Raw genomic sequence first — 13,385 nt, forward strand, 5'->3', positions numbered from 1 at the left:
TGACAGTTCTTTTTTGGTTTGCTAGAAAAATTAGTGTTGGAAAATTATTTCCGAATTGTATACAATACCAACAAGAATTTTCGCTTGGTTTAGTTTGCTAAAATGTATCTTTACTAATAAGCTTACAGTCAAACACAATATGGCAACGAAGCCAGCAGTAATGGAGTGTGTAGAGGGCACTGAAATCCCAAATGAGGGGGTCCAGCAATTGAACGCTGAAGAAGTGCAGAATGCCGGCTCGTCGGCGGGAGAAAAAAAAATTGTGTTGATTCCGCTATGCCGGAGGAAAAAGAATGCAAAGCTGCGGCTGACGTAGAAATGGAGGACTTGTCCCTGGGCAACTCACCTCCAAACAGCCCATTAAAGGTCACCATAGAGAAGCCAGATGAGGTTAACAAGGAAGAGCAAAAACCTAGAGACAAGGCCGAGGAAAATATCTGTATCGACATTGCCAGTAGTCCAGTGTTCGATGAAGGTCCAGAAAATGCTGCCGACAACGCTGCGGATAAGGCTCTCCTGGAGGTTGATTCAGATAGTAGTGTTGAGCTTATAGAGAGTCCAGGTCTGGTTAAGTCCCCCTCCTCACACGACACCGTGGAGGATCAGCCAAAGTGGGATAACGTTGAGAGACCACTAAAAACAGGAGCAAAAGAGGCTGATGAGCTAGCAGACAGCAGCATCGAACTGATCAGCAGTCCCACCTCCGAGAGTTCCCCCGAAAAAGATGCAGAAGTCAAGGAGCAGCAAAAACAAAACGAGCTGCGTAAAGAGATTTCTATCATGGATGTAGATCAGGAGGACTCCCTTAAAACAGCAATAAGGATTTCTGAGGATACAGAAAGCAATGAAAAACCAAAAGAAGCGGCAGCCCAAAACGTAACTCCCATGGAAATCGACAAAAGTGAAGACATCCTTAAGGTGGAGCTGGAAAAGGCCATTGACCAAAAGGCACAAGTTGAGCAATTAGACGATCTGCCGTCCGATGGGGATATCTTTTACGGCAAGGACTGCGTCAACTGCAACTGCAAGCGGCTCCACAAACAGTTCGTGATTGCCAACATGGCTACATTGAACTTTTACAAGGTTCTTCGAAAGACGTCGAAGCAACAGTTTCTCTGCATGGAATGCCACGACAACGCCATGGACTTATATGAGGTTAAACAGCTGTAAGATATTTGAAGGGCTTTTTATAACGTGTCTTTTATAATAGGACTATGCGGGTCATCTGGTAGCCAAGCAACCGCTGCTTCTAAAAAACTTTCACCAGGATCACGCCGATTTTGTGGCCCTGGACAGCAGCGATGATGAGGAGGAAGAGAAGCCGCCAGGTTCTGCACTTAAAATACCCTTACCATAAAGATAATCGTTAAGCCTAATCTTTTTTTTACAGAAAGATCCGATTTTACCAGGGACCAACTGCGGTTAATTGAGGATGAGCTGGAGGATGCTATTAAAGGTGTGCTGGACAAGGTGGAAATTAATAACCAGCTCTCCTGGTCAAAAACTGTTCTACAAGCTAAAGCTGACCGCCTTGAGCGCCAGATGGCATTGGCAGATGCAGAACTTGAAAAGGTTCAGAGCACCGCAGACAGGATGCACTGCGCTCTGTACAATTCTTGCCCGGTGGTTCACAAGCACCTGCCGGTCCTTGATATTGTGCCGAGCGTAAATGACTATGCTGTGAGTCGGTGAAAATGCAGTCTGGCCCTTGTTTTAATGTTTTCATTTTAATCCAGCACCAAGTGCCGCCTGCTGGCGAAATAGTTCGACCACCAATCCAATTGGGTGAGACGTACTACGCGGTGAAGAACAAGGCCATCGCCAGCTGGGTTTCCATCAAGGTAATAGAGTTCACCGAGAGCACCGCTATTAACGGAAACACTATGAAAAGCTTCAAGATTAAGTACCTCAACACGCCCTACCAAATGATTAAAACAGTGACTGCCAAGCACATTGCCTACTTTGAGCCGCCGCCAGTGCGCCTGACTATTGGTGAGTTTCCGGTGGATCAAGTTTTCCAGCTAGCAGCTAACTTATTTTCTTCTTCTTTTGTTCAAGGCACTCGCGTCATAGCGTACTTCGACGGAACCACCCTTTCACGGTGCAAGGAGAAGGGCGTTGTGCAAAGCGCCTTCTATCCGGGCATAATCGCCGAGCCGCTGAAGCAGGCCAATCGGTACCGCTACCTTATATTCTACGATGATGGCTACACGCAGTACGTGCCGCACCGGGATGTTCGCCTCGTTTGCCAGGCCTCCGAAAAGGTGTGGGAGGACGTACACGCCGGCTCTCGGGACTTTATACAAAAGTACGTGGAAAAGTACTCCGTGGACCGGCCAATGGTCCAGTGCACCCGTGGCCAGAGCATGAGCACCGAGTCAAACGGTACCTGGTTGTATGCCCGCGTCATAGACATTGACTGCAGCCTGGTGCTGATGCAATTTGAAGGGGACAAGAACCACACGGAATGGATCTACAGGGGCTCCCTGCGACTGGGTCCGGTTTTTAAGGAGACCCAAAACGCACTGAACAGTGCAAACGCGCAGCAGATGCGGGTCCCAAGGGTAAGTATCTCATTATTCAGATCAATCAGACCCAATATCAATCCCTGTGTTTGCAGCGCACTGAGCCCTTCATTCGCTACACCAAGGAGATGGAATCCAGCAGTCAGGTCAACCAACAAATGCGAGCCTTTGCACGAAAGAGCAGCTCCTCGGGGCAGAATGCGGCATCGGCCACGCCCGCTTCCTCGTCAGTCACTGCTCCCGGTGAACGCAGCGGTCCTGGAAGTACCAGAAACAGTAACAGTGGCAGTACCGTGCGCCACCTTAACAACTCCACCATCTACGTCGACGACGAGAACAGGCCCAAGGGCCATGTTGTATACTTCACGGCTAAGCGCAATCTGCCTCCAAAAATGCACAAGAGGCACGAGTGCAACCCCAACTGTCTCTTCAAGATTGTGCACCGCCTAGATAGCTACAGTCCTCTGGCAAAGCCGCTGCTCTCCGGCTGGGAGCGCCTAATCATTTTCAGGAAGACCAAGAAGCGCGTGGTCTACAAAGGACCCTGTGGCAAGACCTTGCGCAATTTGGCCGAGGTGCACATGTATCTCCGTGCCACCGACAACGTGCTGAACGTAGACAACTTTGATTTTACGCCCGATCTGAAAAGTCTGGCTGAGTACTCCATCGATCCCTCGATCGTCAAGGACTCGGACATATCCAAAGGTCAGGAAAAGATGGCCATTCCTCTGGTCAACTACTACGACAACACGTTGCCGCCCCCCGTGCACCTACGCCAAACAGCGCATTCCCACCGAGGGCGTCCATCTGAACCTGGACGACGAGTTCCTTGTGTGCTGCGACTGCGAGGACGACTGCTCAGTAAGTTGATAATTACCTATGGCTTTAATCAGCACTCTGATCCACCACGTTTCCTTCTTAGGACAAGTCGAAATGTGCCTGCTGGCAGCTTACCGTGGCGGGCGTACGGTACTGCAATCCAAAGAAGCCTATCGAGGAGATCGGATACCAGTACAAGCGGCTGCACGAGCACGTGCCCACCGGAATCTACGAGTGCAACTCGCGCTGCAAGTGCAAGAAGAACTGCCTGAACCGGGTGGTGCAGTTTTCGTTGGAGATGAAGCTGCAGGTGTTTAAGACCTCGAACCGGGGCTGGGGCCTGCGCTGCGTAAACGACATCCCCAAAGGCGCCTTTATTTGCATCTACGCCGGCCACCTGCTCACCGAGACAATGGCCAACGAAGGCGGTCAGGACGCAGGCGACGAGTACTTCGCCGATCTGGACTACATTGAAGTGGCGGAGCAACTTAAGGAGGGCTACGAGTCGGAGGTGGAGCACTCGGAGCCGGAACAAGAGGAGGACAACGGTGGACCCGACGCTGAAGACGACGACGACTTCCGGCCCAATTACCACTACCAGCGCAAAATCAAACGCACATCTAGGAGCAACTCAACGCAAAGTAGCGAGTTGGATTCGCAGGAGCGGGCGGTGATTAACTTCAACCCGAACGCGGACCTGGACGAGACGGTGCGTGAGAACTCGGTGCGCAGGCTTTTTGGCAAGGATGAGGCGCCCTACATTATGGACGCGAAGACCACTGGCAACTTGGGCCGCTACTTCAATGTTAGTTGCATTGTGACATCCTATTGTTTCTTAATGTTGACGTTCTGCTTCCCTTGCAGCACTCATGCAACCCAAATCTCTTCGTGCAGAACGTTTTTGTGGACACTCACGACCTGCGCTTCCCCTGGGTAGCCTTCTTCTCGGCCTCGCACATCCGCTCCGGGACCGAACTGACATGGAACTACAATTACGAGGTGGGCGTGGTGCCTGGCAAGGTGCTTTACTGCCAGTGCGGAGCCCCTAACTGTCGAATTCGATTGCTTTAAACTCAATTCTAAGCATAATGTAAAACTTCCCTATTAAAAGTTGATTTAAATTCGATGGTTTCATATTAATCGGTATCAACGGTTTGTACAGTGTTGCGTAGCGTCACTACAGCTTTTAAGAGGACCGTTTTCTGCCGAACTGCAACTGAAAGTTATCGATGGTGCACTTCCCAAACATCAATAGTATCGAAAAACATCGGTTTTTTCCAGCTCTACACAAAAAGGCAAATTCGAGGCGTTTTAAAAATTCGAGAGCAGCTAAATCTGGGGCCAAAATGCATCCAGCTCACCTGTAAGTGGCTCTCGCAAGCGTCGTCGCAGGTGCACAGGTGCGAGGTAGCGCGAAATCCGCCGATTGCTGATTTAGAGCACACATCCGCCCCGCCAGTGGGAAGAAAAATCGATTTTGTGATAACAGGCTTGCGCTTACGAGTTTTCGCATTGCTAGTCAGAATTGGGTGGAGGCCTGATCCCAGACCATGAATGTGGACTTCGCGAAGGTGTGCAGCAAGCACATACATGTCTACGAGGCCTACTACAAACTGGTAAGCACCACGCCCCCTTGCCTAGCGGGTATCCACCCACCGATCCACCGACCATCCAACCCATGAGCCCACCCCCTATCGATTTTGCAGATTGACCCCAAAGGCACCGGGGCAATCGAGGCCATGACGGCGGCCAAGTTTCTCAAAAAGTCGGGCCTCAGCGACGTTGTGCTCAGCAAGATCTGGGACCTGTCCGACCCAAGCGGCAAGGGCTTCCTAGACAAGCCGGGCTTCTTCGTGGCCCTCAAGCTGGTGTCGCTTTCGCAGGCGGGCCAGGTGGCCAACATGAACAACATCTACCTGGAAACTGCCAACCCGCCTAAGGTGGTGAGTAGCGAGTCGCTTATGCCCAAAGCGGGAGACTCACCAATGCCATCTAATCACCAGGGTGAACTGCCGAAAACGCTGCCATCGCGCATTCAGACGGTACCGGTGTCCAGCGGAGGAGTGGCCAACGGGGACTGGTCCATCGGTGTAATCGACCGCCTCAAGTACGAGCAGCTCTTTGAGTCGCTAAGCCCCCACAACGGAATGCTACCGGGCAACAAGGTCAAGGGCGTATTGATGGACTCTAAGTTGCCCATGAACATTCTGGGCACCATCTGGGACCTCGCCGACCAGGACAAGGACGGCAACCTAGACAGGCACGAGTTTGTGGTGGCCATGCACCTGGTCTACCAGACGTTGCAAAAACGCACCATTCCCAGTGTGCTGCCGCCCGAGTTGCGGAAGCCCGGAGGAGCCGGTCTGCCACCCAAGCCCGCCATGCCCCCGCCTCCGGCAGCCGCCGCCATGCCGCGTGCTCCAAGTGGCGAGGGCTTCGGGGACGGTGGCTTCGTCGCAAACTTCCCCAAGGACATCGCTCCCCGGCGGCCATCCCACCGCTCCCGGTGGCCGTGCCGCCCATGACACGCATTCCTCCAGTGGGCGCAGTCAGCTCCCAGCCCCTGATCCAGACGGATCCGCTGATACCCATCGGGGCTCCGCCGTCGGTGACAGCGAACGCCGACTGGGTGGTCACGCCGGCGGAGCTAAGACGATTTGAGGAGATCTTCCGTCAGTCGGATCTGGACAAGGATGGCCTGGTTTCTGGTCTAGAGGTGAAGGACATCTTTATTAAGTCGGGTATACCACAGCGCAGTCTGGCGGACATCTGGTAGGCATTTTGTTCTTCGAAGTTGGAGCTGTTCCTCGTAACACCTTTTCGCATTTTAGGGCCCTCTGTGACACCAATCAGTCCGGTAAGCTGACTGTGGAGCAGTTCGCCCTGGCCATGTGGTTTGTGGAGAGAAAGCAGCGCGGCGTGGATCCGCCGCATGTGCTGAGCGCCAATATGGTGCCGCCCTCGATGCGTGCCACAGTGTCCGGAGTTGATCTACAGCCACAGGAGGTGAAGCCCACCTACTCGAACCCGGAGCTGGAGATGATATCTAAGGAGATCGAGGAGTTGGCCCGCGAGCGTCGCGTCCTGGAGACGGAGATTGCCCAGAAGGAGGCTGATGTGCGCATCAAGAACGGCGAAGTGCGCAGTCTGCAGGTGGATATAGTCAACTATGTGTTGTAATAACAGAAAAATAATTTCAATCTGCACCCTCAGAGCGAACTGGATACTCTTACCGCCACCCTGAAGCAACTGGAGAACCAGCGAGGAGAGGCCCAGAAACGGCTAGACGACCTGCAGGCTCAAGTAGTTATATGCATGAATTTTTGGGTGCTTTTGGCTCATTCGCCACTGAATACCTTTGCTTGCTCTAGGGTTTTAGTTTTAATTTAAATTTAAATTCCAACTTTGGTTTCCTTTCTTTATTATGTTCCCCCGACACTCTGTTAACAATTGGCTAAACCCATACTAAACTGGTGAATGCACTTACACTCACAATTACGATCACATAAGGTTAGCCACAATACGGCCGTGCTGGCCAGCGTAAGTCTTGATATTTCGCGCACCAACGACCAGGTTTGTTTCAGTTTCTCATGATTTCTGTATATAAAAGCTTTGTGTTCTGTACTCGTTCATGTGATTTATGTTTTGGCCTCAGTGTTGTGCAAAGTGCTGGATCCAGTGGCCGTTTTGTAAACAACGAAATCCGCTTGCTTGCAGGTGACCAAGATACGTGACCAGTGCCACTTGCAGGAGGAGACCATTAACGAGCAGGAGGGCGAACTGAACGCCAAGCGATCTGAGCTGCAGAAGCTCAAGGACGAGGAGACGTCGCTGCAGAAGGAGTACGACAGCAACAACCGCGAACTCTCCAAGCTGACCAATCACCTGCAGGCCACCCAATTGCAGATCAGCTCGGTAAGAGTTGCAAATACCTTTGGTAACCAGGGATTGATGTTTTCCGGTTCTAAAGGTCCGGTCAATGGTCACCCAGCTGTTGGAGACGCAGCGCCAGATGACCGACGCCTTGCTCATCTGTCGGGCCGCCATGGAGAACCAAAACGCCGAACTGGTCTCCGAGTACCAGCTGAAAATCGAACCGGACTTCGACGAGGCGCGCAAGACACTGACCAAGGAAGTGCAGATGCCCAAGGACGACCCCTTCGAGGAGAACAACAGTGGGGCGGCCAACCAGGCCACCAACGGTTTTGGAAATGACCCCTTTTCTAGCCAGCAGACCAGTAAGCCGGCAATCTCCACCGGTTTCGATGACAGCTTTAACTCTGGCTTCGACAGCGGATTCGATGCCTTCGGCCAAAGCGGAGCGGGCTCGGCATTCGGCCAGACTCAGCGGGATCCTTTTGGTTCGGACGCCTTTGCAGCCAACAAGAGCAGTGTCATCACTCCAGAGGTAAGATTAATTGCCTACAGAAGCTGGGATTTTGCGATTAATGATCAACATAAACAGCCCGGAAAAGACGACTTCGGCAGCGATCCGTTTGCCGCCCTGCACGCGCCAACTGGCCAGGGTCAAGTTCTTAGTCCCAATACCCAGAAGTCGGGTCCACCGCCCAGACCGGAGTCTCCTAGTCCAGCATTGCCGCCAAAGAAGTCCAAGGTGCCGCCTCCGCGGCCAGCGCCACCACGGGCAGCCCAGGTAAGCCGAATAGGAAACACCGTCCCGTCGAATTATCCTAACCTAACCTTTGTCACACAGCCCACAAGTGGTTTCGGAGGCGGCGGCGGCGGCGGAGGTTTCGCCGACTTCGACGACTTTGACAATAAGGTTGGTACCCCACAATTCAGTGTCCGCTGGGATCGGTGGTAATGCATGCGCCCCGCACCCGCACCATTCAGTATGTTGTATATAGCTAGCCGACGTTGCGGCAGTAATACTTGGTTTTACGTTTAACTAACACCTTTTAAGTTTTGTAGAAATAAACCGCTTTGATTTGATGCACACTTTAATAACGTAGAACTTGAGTATTTTGATTTTCCCACTCGCATTTGGTTTGTAGCAGTTTGGTTCGCCATTAAAACTAAAACTTCCGGATAAACCCCACCCAGATCACCTCACAACCCGAAACCACACATCCCGTAGCTTCTGCCTTGGTGCTGCCCGTTTGAAACTAACCGTTTGGTCTCTCATCTCTGCAATTCTCTACTTTCAGTGAACATCTTAAGATAACCCATTCTATATACGATATATACCAGTACTAACACACATACTCAGTTAATGAATGGCCTCCTCTAGCAGCATAACGAAACAAATCAATTTGAGCGTACAAAGCTACTTGCAGCAGCATATTAACGTACATATATCAGTCACGGTGCATGGTATAATATCTAGAGGACGCGCATTATCGTTCATGCCTAATTAGCTAAATGTACTAAATCAATTCAATCGAAACTCAACCAAACTCAAACCAATTTCAAGCGTTACGTATCGTGTTATAAATGTAGTCACAAAACCAAAGCAAGCTGCAGGCGGAAGGAAACCCTAGAGTCTTAACCGTTCGATCCCCGAAGCTGTGCAGTATCGTATTAGCCTACTATTATTACTATTATGGGTTCACCTCAAATCGTTTGAAAGACAGTGTATTAACCCGGATAGTTTTTGTGGGGAGAGAACTCTGTAAGGAATTTAATACAAGTTGTTTGTTATTTCTGCATATGCGAATACTAAAGTTTTAAGCAATTATACAGCCGTACTATATTCTATATTACCATAATTTTACACTCGAGCTCCACGGGCATTTAAATATCGATGTAACTGCCGCGAAAGTTTGAGTTTTACCCGCGGGCGAGGGCAATCGGACTCCAGAACGGGACTGCCCACTACTATTTACCAGAACCATTTCCCGTCAGCTTATAGGGCGGTGTAGTGTTCCCCGTTAGGAGCGCGCCACAGTCTAGCCAGCCATTCGCGATTGGGCTGGGAGCTCTTTCCCACTCAACTATATTAAAGTACTCATATATATATATTTGTCAGACCTTGATTATTATAGCCACACACGTACGAACCCCTCACCGAAACTAATAAGCTTCCGTGCATTCATTTACCGGGAACACATGTTCCGTGCATAAATACATACTTATAGAGAAAACTTTAGAGAAGCCCCAGCCTAACCGATACAAAAATGTAACAGACACAACGTTTTGCATTATTAATAAAAAATATCTATGTTCGACATCATTCAACTTGAGCGCCCATCGAAGTTCTTCTACGGCGGGACCGCGAGTCCCATCGGGTCTTATCTGGGTTCTGGGGACGACCCTTACACATAAAACGCTTCGTCATACGTGGCTGCTTAAACGCTTTAGTTGACCTTGTTTGATTTCGGTTTCTACCCCTTGCGTTACCCACTTTATTCCGCTTAATTTGATTCCGTTTTAATTTAATTTTGTTTCGTTTCACTTCTATTTCCCCACGACACGACGCACCCACACAGCTCCACAACATTCCAAGCACACCTACGCCCACGACCACGCCCCTGTCCCTGCCCCCGCTTTCCCTGCCGCCCCCGATTCCAGCGTCGGTCTCCAGTGGGTCATCGCTGCTCGACAGCTTCTCGCTGTTTGATGATCCCGGCCAGATTCGAAACAAGGCGGCCAGCACACCCAATCCCACGCTTTCAACCTCCACGACATCCACCGCCCCCACACTGCAGCCCTTGCTCCCGACATCGTCATCCACACCAGCAGCCCCATCCCCGGTATTAGCGTCTCTCTCTGCGTCACCAGCGGGATTAGTAGCGGGAGCGGGAGGAGTTCTCCCCAGTAGCACCACCATCACCACCGCCCCCAGCTCAAATAACCAGCATTTGTCGCGTTCCAATACACCGCTGCAGAATCCGGGCGCGTCGGGATTGGTGCCAAAGTCTGGCGTTTTCGATGCCTTTGGAGCGAACGTCAGCCAGAAGACGCCGACTGCAAACGTTATCACTGGACCAACCGACTTTAAGGACGATCCCTTCAAGGACTACCGCTACGAAGACCCCTTCAGCATCAAGGACCCTTTTGCCGACGACGAGGACGAGGAGCTAGCTGGAGCTAAGAGAGCGGATCAGAAGAAGAGCTTTGCTGAGGACTTTAGTTCGGATGGTATGTAAGACCATGCAAAACATGGATCAACCCTTCTAACTCAGTACCTTATCCCACAGACGAGATAAAAACTGCAGGCAACATCGCGAATAACAACAGCAGTAAGCCCAAGGCGACTACGCCCCTAAACCACGACCTGCTGCAGCAGTTTGACGCCTTCAACTTAAACCCGAGTCCGGCGCTATCGCACCTCTCAAATTCCTCACACCACTCGAACACCAAGCCGAACCACCAAAAGGCGCAGGATGCATTCGCTGATTTCGACGACTTCGCAACTAGCCTAGCCACCACGGGAAGACATGGACCTGGAGCAGCGACCACAACCACTAACAACACGAAACTCAACGATTCCTTCTTCGATGCATTTAATGACAACTTCGGTGCCGGCCAACACTCATCGCTTTCCACTGAGGTTGTCAAGCCCACCGATCAAACGTCCAAGGTGTTCGACGCCTTCAACGACAACTTCGAAGATCACTTCAAGATGACCCCGAACTTCGCCAAGTTCGAGGCTTTCGAGGCCCACAACTTCTCCAGCGACTTCGGGAACTCCTCGTTCGAGGCAAGCAAGGAGAAGCAGAACGGGCAGCTGGCCAAGAAGGATTTAGGCAAGGACCCTGCCAAGGACAAGTTCGCGGCGGACTACTCGAAGCCGGAGAGCTTCGACGCGGATCTGGAGGAGGCGCTGAAGCGCAGCGTGCTGGACAACTAGCTAAGATTACCTTTTCGAAAGGTGCAAGCAGATAATTGTGATTAAACCACGAAAACTCTAATGACACATGCAATGTTCCCTCTATTCGCACTCGATCCGATCTTTAGTGTTAGTGCTTTGTTTCCGTTTCGATCAAGACGCCGTGGGGCTGGACTATACGACACCCCACGGTATTTACTCCGTACTCCTAGTGCTCAAGGATCCCGGCGAATAGAGAATTCCAACGGAGCCGCAGCTGGTATTACAAGCTATATACAGTTATATATAATTTCGCGTAACCACATACTCGTAGAGCATAAACAAATTACGATTTAACCTGTACCAAATCCCTATGAATAAACGTATGAAATAACATCATGGTTATGGGAAACGAAGAGAGAAGCAGAGAGCGGCCATAGAGCGGCCCCACTCTCACCCACACCTTTGCAAATTGGTTCTCAGCAGAGCTACTGGCAGAGCCAGTGGAGCCTCTATATAGTTTCTCGTTCGCGATTCAGATCGCGTTTGGACTTCGGAGGAGACGTTCGCTCGCCAGTTCTATATAAAGCCAATATAGTTTGTTGTTTGTTGCCAGTGGTCACGGAACAGTGTGAGTTGCGAGTGGAGCATGTGTGTGTAAACTAATCTCAACGCGCTGCGCAAAATCAGCCCCCCTATAAAAACAAACCAACACAAGCGCTCACAAATTGCTGCATTGGCACTATAAAAACAATTTGCCGGCGATTGTAAACACATACACGCACACTGTAGGGGGCGCGATCTGTATGTGTATGTGCCGCTAATTACATTTATTTTTTAAACTTAATTTTCAAGTCGCCAACAGTTGGGAAGGCGGAATAGGAGGGGCGACGTTAGCCCCTAGTAAAATCCTTCGTTGTGTTGTTGCCATGTTGAGTGCTCTGATAAGTCGCAAGTTATCGCGCTGTAGATGCGGGGTTATCTGATATTGCTGTGGGTGCGACACGGATTCAGTAGTGCTTGCGGCTGTTTGCGGGTATGGGTAATGGCATTGGAGTGGTGTGAGTGCGGTTAGCAGTGCCCTGAGCTTATATCAGATCGCTTGTTGGGGCACTGCCAGAGCGAGGGTTGCTTTTGGGTTCATTAAATAGAGTGCCAAGTTTAGTCTAGCTGAGGACCCCGATACAGCTTCCTCCTTTATGAATTCTTTAAAAAAAAGTAAAGACTTACAAAAATGTGGGGTTTATGTATCTACCTTCTAATTTTCGAGATATGTATATTTGTATTGCAATAGAAAGATTAGGATTTGAAAATTAAAAGCTAATGATTACATATTTCTTGTACGAACCCTTTTGTAAGAAACCTAAAAACTATTAACTAATAAAAGATTATGAATTAGTTGGTATAAAAACTTTGATTATCTTATCCCCTAGATTTAGAGATTCCACCATGCCGAAACCAGCTCTGTATTACGCCACCCTGAGCCCCCCATCCCGTGCGGTTCTTCTCACGGCCAAGGCGATCGGACTCGACCTTGAACTGCGGTAGGTTCCCACCATCCGCACACCGTGCCACTTTACTCAATTAACAAGTGTCTCCGTCCGAAACCAGGCCAATTAACCTGCTGAAGGGTGAGCATCTGACGCCAGAATTCCTCAAGCTGAACCCCCAGCACACAATCCCAACGCTGATCGACGGCGAGGCCACGATCATCGACTCGCATGCCATCTGCGCCTACCTGGTGGAAAAGTACGGCCAGGATCAGCAGCAGCTTTACCCCAAGGATCTGGTGCAGCGCGCCAACGTAGATGCCCGGCTCCATCTGGACTCTGGCCACCTGTTTGCCCGCCTGCGCTTCCTCTACGAGCCGATTCTGTACTACGGGTCCACGGATTGCTCCATCGACAAGATCGCCTACATTCAGAAGTGCTGGGAGATCTTGGAGGGATTCCTCAAGGAGCAGCCCTATTTATGTGGCAGCGACCTGACCATCGCCGACTTCTGCGCGGTGGCCACCGTGACCTCGGTCAACGATGTTGCCCCAATCGACGAGTTTAAGTTCCCGAAGTTGAACGCTTGGCTGAAGCGCCTCGAGGAGCTGCCCGACTACCAGGCGGTGAACGGTGAGGGCGCCGATGAGCTGAAGGCCATATTCAAGGCCAAGCTGGCGGAGAACCGCGGCAAGTAGGCGGCTGGTCTTTCATTTTTGTTTTGTATACACACACTCTATACACATATGTCTTGAATAAATAACTTAGTTCACAGGACGA

The 13,385-nt window shown here is 50.8% G+C and overlaps 3 protein-coding genes across 3 annotated transcripts; all 3 read left to right on the plus strand.

The window, feature by feature from the left end:
- Positions 1-47: 47 nt before the first annotated feature.
- On the plus strand, positions 48-4,463 carry LOC108090777 (histone-lysine N-methyltransferase eggless). The gene is given in 9 exon segments (XM_017189621.2): positions 48-1,155; positions 1,211-1,328; positions 1,391-1,680; positions 1,737-1,992; positions 2,059-2,564; positions 2,621-3,283; positions 3,285-3,386; positions 3,448-4,149; positions 4,209-4,463. Coding segments are annotated over 9 exon segments (3,723 nt in total). The 5' UTR covers positions 48-276; the 3' UTR covers positions 4,416-4,463.
- A 129-nt stretch (positions 4,464-4,592) lies between these two features.
- Positions 4,593-11,509, plus strand: LOC108090778 (epidermal growth factor receptor substrate 15-like 1). Its single transcript, XM_017189622.2, is given in 13 exon segments — positions 4,593-4,960; positions 5,051-5,287; positions 5,348-5,822; positions 5,825-6,116; positions 6,176-6,497; positions 6,558-6,647; positions 6,855-6,917; positions 7,062-7,259; positions 7,315-7,752; positions 7,810-7,998; positions 8,059-8,127; positions 9,794-10,445; positions 10,505-11,509. Coding segments are annotated over 13 exon segments (3,744 nt in total). The 5' UTR covers positions 4,593-4,894; the 3' UTR covers positions 11,158-11,509.
- A 121-nt stretch (positions 11,510-11,630) lies between these two features.
- Positions 11,631-13,382, plus strand: LOC108090783 (glutathione S-transferase 1). The gene is made up of 3 exons (XM_017189629.2): positions 11,631-11,746; positions 12,549-12,659; positions 12,727-13,382. Exons 2-3 carry the CDS (start codon positions 12,565-12,567, stop codon positions 13,301-13,303), a joined length of 672 nt encoding a protein of 223 aa, XP_017045118.1. The 5' UTR covers positions 11,631-11,746; positions 12,549-12,564; the 3' UTR covers positions 13,304-13,382.
- Positions 13,383-13,385: the final 3 nt, after the last annotated feature.

Source organism: Drosophila ficusphila, unplaced genomic scaffold, assembly GCF_018152265.1.
Source record: "Drosophila ficusphila isolate 14025-0441.05 unplaced genomic scaffold, ASM1815226v1 contig_414, whole genome shotgun sequence".
NCBI classification, from domain to species: domain Eukaryota; kingdom Metazoa; phylum Arthropoda; class Insecta; order Diptera; family Drosophilidae; genus Drosophila; species Drosophila ficusphila.

Excerpts from the sequence above, each read along its gene's own strand:
- LOC108090783 (XM_017189629.2), top strand. The coding sequence starts at position 12,565 with ATGCCGAAACCAGCTCTGTATTACGCCACCCTGAGCCCCCCATCCCGT. Across the intron at positions 12,660-12,726 it reads GGACTCGACCTTGAACTGCG|GCCAATTAACCTGCTGAAGG; the intron begins GTAGGTTCCCAC and ends GTCCGAAACCAG.